General features: G+C 44.4%; 1 protein-coding gene across 5 annotated transcripts in view; it reads right to left on the reverse strand.

The window, feature by feature from the left end:
- PHF14 (PHD finger protein 14) overlaps positions 1-14,652 on the reverse strand; it is a 250,852-nt gene that overhangs the window by 177,083 nt on the left and 59,117 nt on the right. For all 5 annotated transcript variants that reach the window (XR_010787298.1, XM_066584616.1, XM_066584614.1 and 2 more), the window contains 2 exons: positions 13,388-13,494; positions 9,960-10,055 (listed from right to left, as the gene is read on the reverse strand). Coding sequence is in view for 4 of the 5 variants with exons in the window: in XM_066584616.1 (XP_066440713.1) it covers positions 9,960-10,055; positions 13,388-13,494 (203 nt within the window). In the remaining variant the exon portion in view is untranslated. The remainder of the gene's footprint in view (positions 1-9,959; positions 10,056-13,387; positions 13,495-14,652) is intronic.

A 14,652-nucleotide genomic window follows, 5' to 3' on the forward strand; every position in this document is an offset into this window, starting at 1 on the left:
CAGGTTCTCCTTACAAACTCATTTGCTGCTGTTTGCACCCTATTTCATGTTTTTAAGTTCTGATTTTCAGGTGGTCTTTTTCTGCTGCCCTGCTGTTTGCAATCCACTTTCAGGTAATCTATACTCTGCCAGTAGTTCACTGTCCTGTGCTTCCCTTCCCTCATTTTCCATGCTGCATTGCTCTATCTCTGATCCAATCAGCATTTAAGCTGGTATCTAAATGCCAGCTTCTCTGATGTCCCAGGATGATTGTAGGAGATGGGCCTTCAGACACATTTGGGCCAAATGGTTAGTAGACCAAATTAATGTGTGCACACAGACACACACACATGCTGCAGCAGCAGGAGATGCAGAGAATGTGGAGTTTGTAGACACTGTGTCTGCAGCTCTATCAGTATGTGAGTGTAAGGGAGCAGCCTGTAAAGATAGCCCCTTTCCAACAGCTAAAAAAACATCCCAGTAAGTAAAGAAGGTCAATAACATGGTAACATAGTATGTAAGGCCAAATGAAGACAATGTCCATCTAGTCCAGCCTGTCTATCCTCCTGTGTTGTTGATCCAGAGGAAGGCAAAAAACTCCAAGAGCAGAAGCCAAATAGCTCTTTTGGGGAAAAAATTCCTTCCCGACTCCCTAATGGCAATCAGACTGTTCCCTGGATCAACCCCTAATAGTTCCCACCTGTCTGTATACCAGGATTAACAATTACCCTTAGATTTATAGCCAATAATATCCCTCCTCTCCAGAAAGACATTAAGTCCCCTCTTAAAACTCCTCTATGGATTTTGCCATCACCACTTCCTCAGGCAGAGAGTTCCACAGTCTAACTGCTCTTACAGTAAAGAACCCCTTTCTATGTTGGTGATGAAACCTGCTTTCCTCTAAACGTAGCGGATGCCCTCTTGTTACTGTCGTAGTCCTGGGTATAAACAGATCGCGGGAGAGATCCTTGTATTGTCCCCTCATGTATTTATACATGGTTATTTGATCACCCCTTAGCCGTCTTTTTTCCAGGGTAAATAGTCCCAATTTGGATAGCCTCTCTGGGTATTCCAGTCCCCTCATTCCATGTATTAGTTTAGTTGCTCTTCTTTGAACCCCCTCCAGCACTGTAACATCTTTCCTGTAGGCTCCATTTGCTTCAAAATTTGGGACTTCTGTCCTCTTTTGGGCCCTAGTGGCCCTTTACTAAAGGTGGGTAAGGCTTTAACAGAAAGGGAGTGTAGCCCTTTGGAATTACTACAAAATTATGACTGAAACGGACGTGAATTATACACAGACTGCCCAAATATACATCTGAGTTTTTTTTAGGAGGTGCGCAATTATTATTAAACTTGGCACATTACTCTCTGGATCAATTTTTTACTTTGACTGGCACCTCCTTTCAGTCTCACCTGGTCCCCTATTCCTCCAGTGTTCCCCGGCGTACTCAGCAGGCTCTTCACGCATTCTTATTCATCTCTATGGGAGTGCGCCCGCACAGCCTTCTGAAGAGAGTCACACTTGCAGTGCCTGTTGACTTTGCCAGGGAACACCACAGGAACTGGAAAGTGGGCGAGTACGAAGAGAAGCTCCCCAAACTGCACATCATCTAAAATATCAGCATCACTTACATCTACGATGCTCATAGTTGACAACAGGTTCCCTTTAATGCTTATAAACACTGATTTCCTTAAAGAACAAAAAGATCAAAAAATACTGATGGCGATGTGAACGGCACTTCATAGAAACGAAAGAGAAATAGAAAAAGAAAATCATGATTTGGCCCAGAAATGAGCCCAGTGCGAGTCTATGGTCTGCCTGACAAAAGAATAGTGAAGCCGTTTCCTCGGCTCGGCGTCCTCGCTCCATCAGTGCTCTATAGGTTAATTAGAAACATTATCTTATTGGACCAAACTCTCTACAAAGCAGACGAGATTCTCTTTGGGTTTGCACTAATCTGTTGTGTGCTAGCTTCTCAGACAGCAGCCATCTATCAAAGTCATTTCTCGAGGGCCCCGTGGGTCTACATCTGTTCAACCAACTGGAAAAAAAATGTCATGCAAGCTGTGTAAATGAATTCTGCTCCTGCCACTATCATTACAGACACACGCACACAGGCAGTTGTCTTGTACGGGGACAAAAGACAATTCCATATGTGTGTCTATACTAATAGCTGTCCACCTACACACAACTGCGTTTAAAGGGGACATGCTACTCATTTTTCTAGTGCTGGCATTGGGGGCCATCATGCCCCAAGGGGCCCCTTGATTCAAAACTACGGTTTTGCTGCCAGTTCAAATAAGCAAGAAGTCAAGTCTGCTGAAAAGCAGTGACAGCAGGTAGAGCATGTTCCCAGGAAGCAGGAGAGTATAGGTAGATGCCGGTATACTTATTCTCCTGGCGTCCCCTCTGGTCCAGTATGGGTGCAGCTGCCGTGCGCTGTCCAAAGGCTGTCCAGCTAGAGGATGTAGTGTACAGCGGTGCGCACATTGTCCGCATTCTAGACACTGTTAGGACACAGCACAGTAGAAAGTGATTAGACCTATATATCCAAATGCACCAAATCAATCAGTTAATAGTAGAGGGTGTACCAGGCCAGGTCCCCCGTCATTTGTTTCTAGAACTGTCCCTTAAAAAGTGGGCAAACATATTTACATGAGTAGAACAAATTTCGTTGCGTTGTAGGGCGCACAACAAGCAGCAAAGCAGGGGCATTATAACTACCAAGCCATATTGTTACTTTGTAGGGGGCACAATAGTGGCAGTATTACTGTACAAAGGTGGTTATTATAGTGGTGGACTAGAGGTGCACTACTACTGTTTATAGGCACTCAGAAGACAGCCATTACTGTGCAACGCCTAAAGGGGACACTACTTTTGCTTCTGGGCATTAAAAAAAATTTCTATAAGGGGCACAAAGGAGGGCACTTGAAAAAGCGCGTGGGGGACTGTCTGGGGAATAATATGGGGCACTGCTGTTCTGGCGCTATTGTTTTCAAGGCACCATCCGTGTAGGAGGAACATTGAGGGATAAGGGACAGATAAGGAAGGGAATGGGGACTCTGTGTCAAAGCGGAAAGTGTAGGGAAAGCAAGGACAAGCTGGGTTCGCCATGGTGGGAACCGTTCTTACAGTGCAGTTCTGTTATGTCCACCTGCCTTACCTAGTGTGCATATGATACACACTATAATCGAGTATATCATATGCAGTCTCCCCAAACTCAGACCTCAGGGACTGCACCCCTGCATTAAGGTGTAGTGCTACTTCAGGGAAGAGTTATTCAGCCTGCTGCAGCCTTTTCTTCCAGTTTACCTTATTCCATCTTGATGAATGCAAAGTATTCTTGCTGGTGACTGTAATTATCAGAAAAGCTGCACGGTAAGGAAAAGACCGGTAGCCAACATACACGTAGCCAAATTGGCATGACCGACGGAATTTCACACCAGCTGATTAAATCAATGGAAAGGCTGAGCAGGGAAATGTCAGGCTGAGTTCAAGTCATATTTTTTTCTATATTAAAAAAAAAAGTCTCTGAAGTCAAGTAGACCGTTGCTTCTGTAATGGTTAACTGCAGAGAATACTGGCAGCAGATTAGTACTTAGGCCAAACTAATAACATGTTTACAGCCAGGGCGATCGCAACAATAGATGGGGAATAATCTAGTAGTTATATTCTTGTACATAGGAGGCAGTATTATAGTAGTTATATTCTTGTACATAGGAGGCAGTATTATAGTAGATATATTCTTGTACATAGGGAGCAGTATTATAGTAGTTATATTCTTGTATATAGGGAGCAGTATTATAGTAGTTATATTCTTGTACATAGCAGGCAGTATTATAGTAGTTATATTCTTGTACATAGGTGGCAGTATTATAGTAGTTATATTCTTGTACATGGAGGCAGTATTATGGTAGTTATATTCTTATACATAGGGGGAAGCATTATAGTAGTTATATTCTTGTACATAGGGGGCAGTATTATAGTAGTTATATTCTTGTACATAGGGGGCAGTATTATAGTAGTTATATTCTTGTACATAGGGGGCAGTATTATAGTAGTTATATTCTTGTACATAGGGGGCAGTATTATAGTAGTTATATTCTTGTACATAGGGGGCAGTATTATAGTAGTTATATTCTTGTACATAGGGGGCAGTATTATAGTAGTTATATTCTTGTACATAGGGGGAAGCATTATAGTAGTTATATTCTTGTACATAGGGGGCAGTATTATAGTAGTTATATTCTTGTACATAGGGGGCAGTATTATAGTAGTTATATTCTTGTACATGGGGACAGTATTATAGTAGTTATATTCTTGTATATAGGGAGCAGTATTATAGTAGTTATATTCTTGTACATAGCAGGCAGTATTATAGTAGTTATATTCTTGTACATAGGTGGCAGTATTATAGTAGTTATATTCTTGTACATGGAGGCAGTATTATGGTAGTTATATTCTTATACATAGGGGGAAGCATTATAGTAGTTATATTCTTGTACATAGGGGGCAGTATTATAGTAGTTATATTCTTGTACATAGGGGGCAGTATTATAGTAGTTATATTCTTGTACATAGGGGGCAGTATTATAGTAGTTATCTTATTGTACATAGGGGGCAGTATTATAGTAGTTATATTCTTGTACATAGGGGGCAGTATTATAGTAGTTATATTCTTGTACATAGGGGGAAGCATTATAGTAGTTATATTCTTGTACATAGGGGGCAGTATTATAGTAGTTATATTCTTGTACATAGGGGGAAGCATTATAGTAGTTATATTCTTGTACATAGGGGGCAGTATTATAGTAGTTATATTCTTGTACATAGGGGGCAGTATTATAGTAGTTATATTCTTGTACATAGGGGCAGTATCATAGTAGTTATATTCTTGTACATAGGGGCAGTATTATAGTAGTTATATTCTTGTACAGAGGGGGCAGTATTATAGTAGTTATATTCTTGTACATAGGGGCAGTATTATAGTAGTTATATTCTTGTACATAGGGGCAGTATTATAGTAGTTATATTCTTGTATATAGGGGCAGTATTATAGTAGTTATATTCTTGTACATAGGAGGCAGTATTATAGTAGTTATATTCTTGTATATAGGAGGCAGTATTATAGTGGTTATATTCTTGTACATAGGGGGCAGTAGTATAGTAGTTATATTCTTGTACATAGGGGGCAGTAGTATAGTAGTTATATTCTTGTACATAGGGGGCAGTAGTATAGTAGTTATATTCTTGTACATAGGAGGCAGTATTATAGTAGTTATATTCTTGTACATAGGGGGCAGTATTATAGTAGTTATATTCTTGTACATAGGGGGCAGTATTATAGTAGTTATATTCTTGTACATAGGGGGCAGTATTATAGTAGTTATATTCTTGTACATAGGGGGCAGTAGTATAGTAGTTATATTCTTGTACATAGGGGGCAGTATTATAGTAGTTATATTCTTGTACATAAGAGGCAGTATTATGATAGTTATATTCTTGTCCATAGGAAACAGTAGTATAGTAGTTATATTTTTGTACATAGGGGGCAGTATTATAGTAGTTATATTCTTGTACATAGAGGGCAGTATTATAGTAGTTATATTCTTGTACACAGGGGGCAGTATTATAGTAGTTATATTCTTGTACATAGGGGGCAGTATTATAGTGTTATATTCTTGTACATAGGGAGCAGTAATATAGTAGTTATATTCTTGTACATAGGAGCAGTATTATAGTAGTTATATTCTTTTACATAGGGGGCAGTAATATAGTAGTAATATTCTTGCACATAGGGGGCAGTATTATAGTAGTTATATTCTTGTACATAGGGGGCAGTATTATAGTGTTATATTCTTGTACATAGGGAGCAGTAATATAGTAGTTATATTCTTGTACATAGGAGCAGTATTATAGTAGTTATATTCTTTTACATAGGGGGCAGTAATATAGTAGTTATATTCTTGTACATAGGGGGCAGTATTATAGTAGTTATATTCTTGTACACAGGGGGCAGTATTATAGTGTTATATTCTTGTACATAGGGAGCAGTATTATAGTAGTTATATTCTTGTACATAAAGGGAGGTATTACAGTTGTTATAGTATTATAGTAGTTTTATTCACGTACTGGGGGGGGGGGGGGGGGAATAAGAAAAGTATATACATATATATACATATCTTGGCCTCCAATACCATCTCTACGCTGACGACACTCAACTATACACCTCCTCTCGTGAGATCTCTAGACCTTTCCTCCAAAACATCACCGACTGTCTGTCCGCTGTCTCTAACACTATATCCTCCCTTTTTCTCAAACTAAACCTCTCTAAAACTGACCTCCTTGTCTTTCCACCTTCTAACCGACCTCCCCTCAACATCTCTATTCCAGTGTCTGGCACCATCATAGCCCCCAGATGGCATGCCCGATGCCTTGGGGTCACACTGGACTCTGACCTCTCCTTTTCCCCCCATATCCAATCTCTGGCCCAAACATGCCACTTGCACCTCAAAAATATTGCTAAAATACGTCCGTTCCTAACCACGGACACGCTAAAGACGCTCGTGGTTGCCCTCATCCACTCCCGCCTTGACTACTGCAACTCGCTACTCATCGGCCTCCCCCGCACTAGACTCGCTCCACTCCAATCCATACTAAATGCGGCAGCTAGGCTCATTTTTCTACCCAGCCATTTCTCAGACGCCTCTGCATTATGCCAGTCGCTGCATTGGCTGCCCATCCACTGCAGAACTAAATTTAAACTCCTCTACCTCACCCACAAAGCTCTGCATGGCGCTGCGCCAGCATACATCGCCTCCTTACTGTCCGTACACCACCCAGCCCGCTCACTCCGATCGGCTAACACACTCAGACTAAACACCCCTGTAGTAAGAACCTCACATGCTCGCCTACAGAACTTCACCAGAGCAGCACCCATCCTCTGGAACGCTCTACCCCAAGGCATCCGGACAATTCCCGATGCACGAAATTTCAGACGTGCCTTAAAAACGCACCTCTTCAGGGCAGCATACCAAATCTCCTGACCTAGTCCCTCGCCCCTCCCTATGGTGTCCCACCCTGTTTGCCTTCTAATAAATGATCTGTACATGAAATTTCCTATTGCCTGTGTTCCCCACCCCTGCACCTCCTGTACCAGCCTCAACCCATTTGTGTCTAACCCAATGTATCTCACATTGTAATTGTTGCAATTGTTGTATTGTTTTGCATTTATCCATGCCTGAAAGCGCTGCGGAATAAGTTGGCGCTATACAAAAAAAGATTATTATTATTATTATCTTTAGGAATAACTGACAAAACATATTATATTCAATAAAATATAGAACATTCATACACAAATGCATTTTTGCACCTGTATTAAGGCTGACAAAGCACAGGGCTCTACTGAAACAATTTTTTTGTATTGCTGCTTGAGCTTCAAAACAGCCAATAACCATCACAACTTTCTTTCACTAGGTACAATTGGAAGAGCAGCGCTGGAGCAAAAATGCTGTTCTGACAAGGCAAATTAAGTGCAATCTAAGAGGAGAGAAGCCTTCAAGAGCAAGTGGATGTTTTTTGCTTTAAAATGCCATAAATAAGTTTTAGCTGAGAAAGTCTGCCAGGAAGTTGTGACACAAATTCAGAATAATTTTTGACAACTGATGGGCCTTTGGGGATGTAAGTGGCTAAAAACTGATGCACTGTTAAAGACAAAAGCTTCAGGAGGGAGGTCACAAGGAAGAAGAGCAAGACATCTGTTGAGCTACTTGACAAGAGTGTGAATAGAAATAGTAGAAAATTGAAAGCTGGCGGTTCAAGTCACTCTTCTTTTTTTTGCACTATACAAGTAAATACAGCAGAGTTTATGACAATTAGGGCTCGGTCAGACAAGCTTTTTTTGGCGCACCGACAGGCGCAAAAAAGATCGCCGCTCATGTGTGTAAAAATCACGTTTCAAGCGCAGAAGACCCGAGCTTAATGTGCATGAAAATCGTCCATTCACAGGAGCAGCTGCGCTTTTTAAAAGTGTAGCTGCTGCAGGAGGAGAAGAAGCCCCGCAGGGCTACAAGATTTCCCCATAGCAGGAAGAGAGAGCGGAGCTATGGGGGATTAACCCATAGCAGGGAGAGACGGAGCGAGGATATTGGTTAACCCCCATGGCTCCGCGCTCTCTCCCTGCTAGAGGGAAATCCCCCATAGCTACGCTATCTCTCCCTGCTATGGGGGATTAATCTATAGTCCCGTTTTCTCTTTTCCTGCTCGTGAGATCCCCGAGGGATATTCCAATAGCGCAGAGAGAGTCGGCAGGGCTATAGGGATTCTCACAGAGATTCCCCATAGCAAATAAAGAGGGAGCGAGGCTAGAGGGATCCACCCTCCTCCCATGCTCTCCGGGAAGCCCTCGGGGATAGCCCTGTAACCCTGACCCCCTCTTTCTCGCAGATATAGTGAAATCCCTTGGGAAGAGAGGTGGAGGAAGTCCCCTACTGCGCCCCGCTGCTGGGGAATTGTCCAGCAGTGGGGCTGGAGGAATATTCCGCCGTCTACAGCAGGACACTTAAAACGTGCTGCCCAGAAGCACATTTTACATGTCCATGGTAAATTCCTGTTAGTCCCCGCAGTGATTAAGGGAACACTTGGGGAGTCCCCTCATCCCTTACGAAGACTAACAGGCGTTTACAGTGGGACATTTAAAATGTGCTTCTGGGCAGCAGGTTTTAAAACTCTGGCTGTAAGCAGGGAATCTATTCCCAGCGCAGGAGTTTCCATTAACTCCTACTCCCATAGGAATCAATAGAAACTCCTGTGCACCACGGAGCTACATGTGACCTGCAGCATGTCCTATCATTGTTAGGTGCGCGCCGTTTCACACGCCTAACAATCTGTCATGTGAGCTCTTCTATAGGAACCTATTGGTTTCCTATTAGAAGCACATTCTGTGCGCTGCTAGCAGAGTGAAAAAAACGCTCGTCTGACCAAACCCTTAAAAAGTTTTCCATATTAAACATCACATTTAAAGAATCTAACTGAAATAAAAAAGGTTGTAATTATGCAATATAATGACAAGATATCTGCTTGTGGTCAGTGAATGGAAACCTATGCAAAGCCAGGGGGGGGGGGGGAAAGTGTTTTCCTTGGTTTTAATTTACATCAGATTTCAAAGAAGCAGTTCTCGTCTAGGAGGAGATGTTCCTACAACTCCAGGTAAAGTCAACCTCGATCTGCTGATCAACATGTACAAAACGAGGTCACATTCATTCATTATGGGGGAAAAATCTGTCCTGAAATTGAACACGATCAAGGTGGTATGAGCATGCAGGTCGCATGTTCACCATGTGCAAACTGGCTGACTCTGAAGTCAATTTTCCAGGCACTTACTATTTTTTATAAGCGGGGATAAGACACCCAGGATACCCACCAATCAGCTGATCCTCAGGTCTGCCAAGCCAGATGGCCACATTGGGGTTGGAGGTGGAAATGTAATTGAAGGCTTGGCTCCCACTGATTTCAATGGGAGTGAAGTCTTCTATTACACCTCCAACCCCAATGCAGACGACCGTCTCTACTGCACTGACAGCGGCCCGAAGAACTGGATGATCAGTGGGGATCTTGAGCTGTGGACCACCGACGATCTACTATTGATGACCTAACCCGATATACGTCATTATTAGTAAATGCCTGGAAAACCCCTTCAACAGAACTCTTATTTATAGTCTGGAGATCTCACTATATAGAATGACTCCTGTTGGTGCTTTCAGCTTCATTTCCCTATATTGCAGGGAGACACTATTTGCTTGTAGAAGCCTATTTAGAAAACCTACCACAAACCAGTTGAGGATAAAGCATGCCCCTGGTTAAAAGAAAACATGATTATAACATATGTATTGCATGTTTCTCAATGCACTTGCACCATTTTACATAGGCAAATTAGAAATAGGGTTAAAAAGCAAAATCCACTGCCAAAAACGAGGCATACCTGGCCTGCAACTTTGCACATCATAACCCATAGGCTCTGCCCCTCGTTCCGCAGGTTGCTACTGAGGTTCTGCAGGTCATCAAGAGCTTCACAGAGCTACAAAGCAAATAAAACATATTCATATAACTCCCGTGCAATAACAGTGATATCTCTTGAACACACGATAAGAAGTGCAAATACATTTTCTTATTAAAGCAGTTGTAATAACAGGAAAACCCATGTCCATACGTCCTATCGTTCCTCATAGTAAGCCAGGTCATCATCTACATATCCATCGATGTTGTGCTGAGCCACTTCTTACATGCAATATATCTACTTCTTTGTAAACTGGGTGACAACCATTATGACATTCATGGCAGTCATCAGCCATCTTGCTAGACTCCTGCACAGAACATCTGCCTCCTCCCATAAGGAGTCATAAGTGGTCTTTGTCTTGGACCACAAAGATGCCTTCTGCTGAGACCATGTCCACCACCTACTTGCCTGGGCAGATGGATTGCACACATAGCACTTGGCAGTCTCAATCACTTGAGGGTGGATAAAATGTGACGCCATTCTGAAAGTCACTGGACTCTTTGTTATCACCTTCTCTGTGGAGATTACAGGACTGCATAACTCATCATAAGAACTAGTTGTGGTCTAAAGGAGTACCACTAGTAATTATAAGGGGTCTGCCATTCAGAGAACACATACACATTACTTTCTACCTTACATCTATCGATGTATTGTGTGTCTACGCAAAATCTCTCTCTCTACATATATATATCTATATATATATCTTTTGCGTTCCTGTATCTCGTATTCATCCATCTTCACAACCTATGTCGATCTCTGAATTCCATTTTTAATCATGCAGTATTAATCCCTGCCACAAGTATCCATACCTCCTTCTCTCCAGTACCTATCCAGTTTTCCTTCTGGTATCATCCACTCATCCACCCTTTCCATATCATCCATTCATTCCTCCATCCCATATCCATCCCCATATCCTGTATTCACCCCCCCCCCCCCTGCATCTCACATCTATCCCAGGATCCAGGTTTCATTCATCCTACATTAATCATCCCTCCTTCTCTATTGTATCCATCCACCCCTCCCTCCCATACCATCCATCCAATCCCTCATATATCTATCCATCCCTATATGGGGTATGTATCCATCTCTACCATATAAATCCTTCATTAATCCCGTATCCACCCACCAACCCCCTCCAGTGTCCATATCCACCCGCCCACCCCTCCCTCGTCCATAGCCAGCCAGCCAGCCACCCACTCCCCTCCCTCGTCCATAGCCAGCCAGCCACCCACTCCCCTCCCTCGTCCATAGCCAGCCAGCCACCCACTCCCCTCCCTCGTCCATAGCCAGCCAGCCACCCACTCCCCTCCCTCGTCCATAGCCAGCCAGCCACCCACTCCCCTCCCTCGTCCATAGCCAGTCAGCCAGCCACCCACTCCCCTCCCCTCCCTCGTCCATAGCCAGCCAGCCAGCCACCCACTCCCCTCCCTCGTCCATAGCCAGCCACCCAACCACTCCCTTCCTTCGTCCATAGCCAGCCACCCACCCACTCCCCTCCCTCGTCCATAGCCAGCCAGCCAGCCACCCACCCACTCCCCTCCCTCGTCCATAGCCATCCACCCCTCCCGTATCCCTCCCTCCCTCAGCCGGCCACCCAGTCCTCCTACAGCCGGCCACCCAGTCCTCCTACAGCCGGCCACCCAGTCCTCCTACAGCCGGCCACCCAGTCCTCCTACAGCCGGCCACCCAGTCCTCCTACAGCCGGCCACCCAGTCCTCCTACAGCCGGCCACCCAGTCCTCCTACAGCCGGCCACCCAGTCCTCCATCCATCATGTCCTCCTACATCCATCCATCAAGTCCTCCTACATCCATCCATCAAGTCCTCCTACATCCATCCATCATGTCCTCCTACATCCATCCATCATGTCCTCCTACATCCATCCAGCATGTCCTCCTACATCCATCCAGCATGTCCTCCTACATCCATCCAGCATGTCCTCCTACATCCATCCAGCATGTCCTCCTACATCCATCCAGCATGTCCTCCTACATCCATCCAGCATGTCCTCCTACATCCATCCATCATGTCCTCCTACATCCATCCATCATGTCCTCCTACATCCATCCATCATGTCCTCCTACATCCATCCATCATGTCCTCCTACATCCATCCATCATGTCCTCCTACATCCATCCATCATGTCCTCCTACATCCATCCATCATGTCCTCCTACATCCATCCATCATGTCCTCCTACATCCATCCATCATGTCCTCCTACATCCATCCATCATGTCCTCCTACATCCATCCATCATGTCCTCCTACATCCATCCATCATGTCCTCCTACATCCATCCATCATGTCCTCCTACATCCATCCATCATGTCCTCCTACATCCATCCATCATGTCCTCCTACATCCATCCATCATGTCCTCCTACATCCATCCATCATGCCCTCCTACATCCATCCATCATGCCCTCCTACATCCATCCATCCATCCATCCATCATGCCCTCCTACATCCATCCATCCATCATGCCCTCCTACATCCATCCATCATGTCCTCCTACATCCATCCATCATGTCCTCCTACATCCATCCATCATGTCCTCCTACATCCATCCATCATGCCCTCCTACATCCATCCATCATGCCCTCCTACATCCATCCATCATGCCCTCCTACATCCATCCATCATGCCCTCCTACATCCATCCATCATGCCCTCCTACATCCATCCATCATGCCCTCCTACATCCATCCATCATGCCCTCCTACATCCATCCATCATGCCCTCCTACATCCATCCATCATGCCCTCCTACATCCATCCATCATGCCCTCCTACATCCATCCATCATGCCCTCCTACATCCATCCATCATGCCCTCCTACATCCATCCATCATGCCCTCCTGTATCCATCCACCTTTCCCTCCCTCCTGTATCCATCCACCTTTCCCTCCCTCCTGTATCCATCCACCTTTCCCTCCCTCCTGTATCCATCCACCTTTCCCTCCCTCCTGTATCCATCGATCTCATATCCATCCCATGCACGCACACACTTAGTACATATCACACATATCCTTTACAAGTCTCCGATGGTGAACTTCACCGTCCTCTTGGACCCCTTTATAGAAGTATCATTTCATTTCTATCTAGAAAGAAAACAGTAGCAGATAGTGAAATAATATCAGGACTGCACGGGCTGTGAGTTATCAATGGTCTGTTTTACTGGCGGACACCCCGGAGTCTGAGGCTTGTCATTGTAAAGTCGCTGATAAAGCAGATTTCGAAGGGATAACAGAAAATAATCCTTCAAAGCAGGCACACATAAATCACAGCCGCCTGTACATTCCTGCATTAATATTCTGGGTGGTGAGCGGCACAGCGCTGATGAGACACACTACAAACCTTGTTATACTCAATGTGGAGTTTCTCCTGTTCGTTTTCCAATTTGTCTTTTATATTCTTCTGCTCGGACATATTCTCCTGAAACTGCATCATCCGCATGTTCCTCTCTAATGTACAAAAAGGTAGTAACAATTATCAGCTGGCAGTAATGATATTTAACACTAATGTTAAGGCCCTCTAGCGCCACAAACCGTGAGCACTTGGGAGCTATCTGATTAACTGCAAGGTCAAACTTTGTCAAGTTCCGCAGGAATAGAACATATATGACAAAATGTCACATTAAGAAACCCTGAAATATGAGGAGGACAGCTGTGCCCAATATTAACCATGACAGCCGCTGGAAGTGGGCGAGGATGGAGTGTGATCGACAGCGCTGCTCTCAGACCTGCTTCCGCCACACTCGTGTATTAGGAGATCACTGCACACCGCCTGCAGCGCTGTCATCGTCATCTTCTCCCAACCCAAGATGCATGCACGGCGCCGCAGAAGATGGAGGAAGAGCGGCGGATAGAAAGAAATAGCATGAGAGACTATGTGACAGCCAGCGAGCCACAGGCATAAAGCCACAGCCAGCGAGTGAAAGTAACAGCCATAAACCACAGGCAGAGAGCTGCAGCCAGCGAGTGAGAAAAAGCAGGTGAAAATAGCACATGATGAATAACGGACATGAAAGGGGGTATGCCATGAACGATTTTCATACCAAAAGTGCGGTTAAAGGGCTTCCCAGGGAGAATACTATGGATGACTTATCTCCAGGATAGGTCATCAATAGTTGATGCCTGCAGTTACAAGGCCTGGCCACTTCACAGAGGTCGGAGCAGAGACTTCCGCTGCTTTCGCTCCGCCCCGTGTAATTGCGGTGATGTCAGCAGGAGCACAATGACCTGATCGGTCGGGGTCCCAGCCGATCAACTGTTGATGATCTATCCTGAGGATAGCTCATCAATAGTATTCTCTCTGGTAAAGCCCTTTAACATAGTATGTAAGGCTGAAAAAAGGCATATGTCCATCCAGTTCAGCCTATTAGCCCCAATGCTGATCCAGAGGAAGGCAAAAAAAACAGAGGCAGAAGTCAATTTTCCTCATTTAAGGGGAAACAAATCCTTCCTGATTCCAATTTGGGAATCTGAATAATCCCCCGACCACCGAACCTTCTGAAGTTATTAATGATTATAGCATAACACATTGTATTGTCCAGGCCCCTCTTGTACTCTTTTATCGAGTCCACCATCACCACATCCTCAGGCAGAGAGTTCCATAGTCTC

The sequence above is a fragment of the Eleutherodactylus coqui genome, chromosome 12, assembly GCF_035609145.1.
Source record: "Eleutherodactylus coqui strain aEleCoq1 chromosome 12, aEleCoq1.hap1, whole genome shotgun sequence".
Taxonomy (NCBI): domain Eukaryota; kingdom Metazoa; phylum Chordata; class Amphibia; order Anura; family Eleutherodactylidae; genus Eleutherodactylus; species Eleutherodactylus coqui.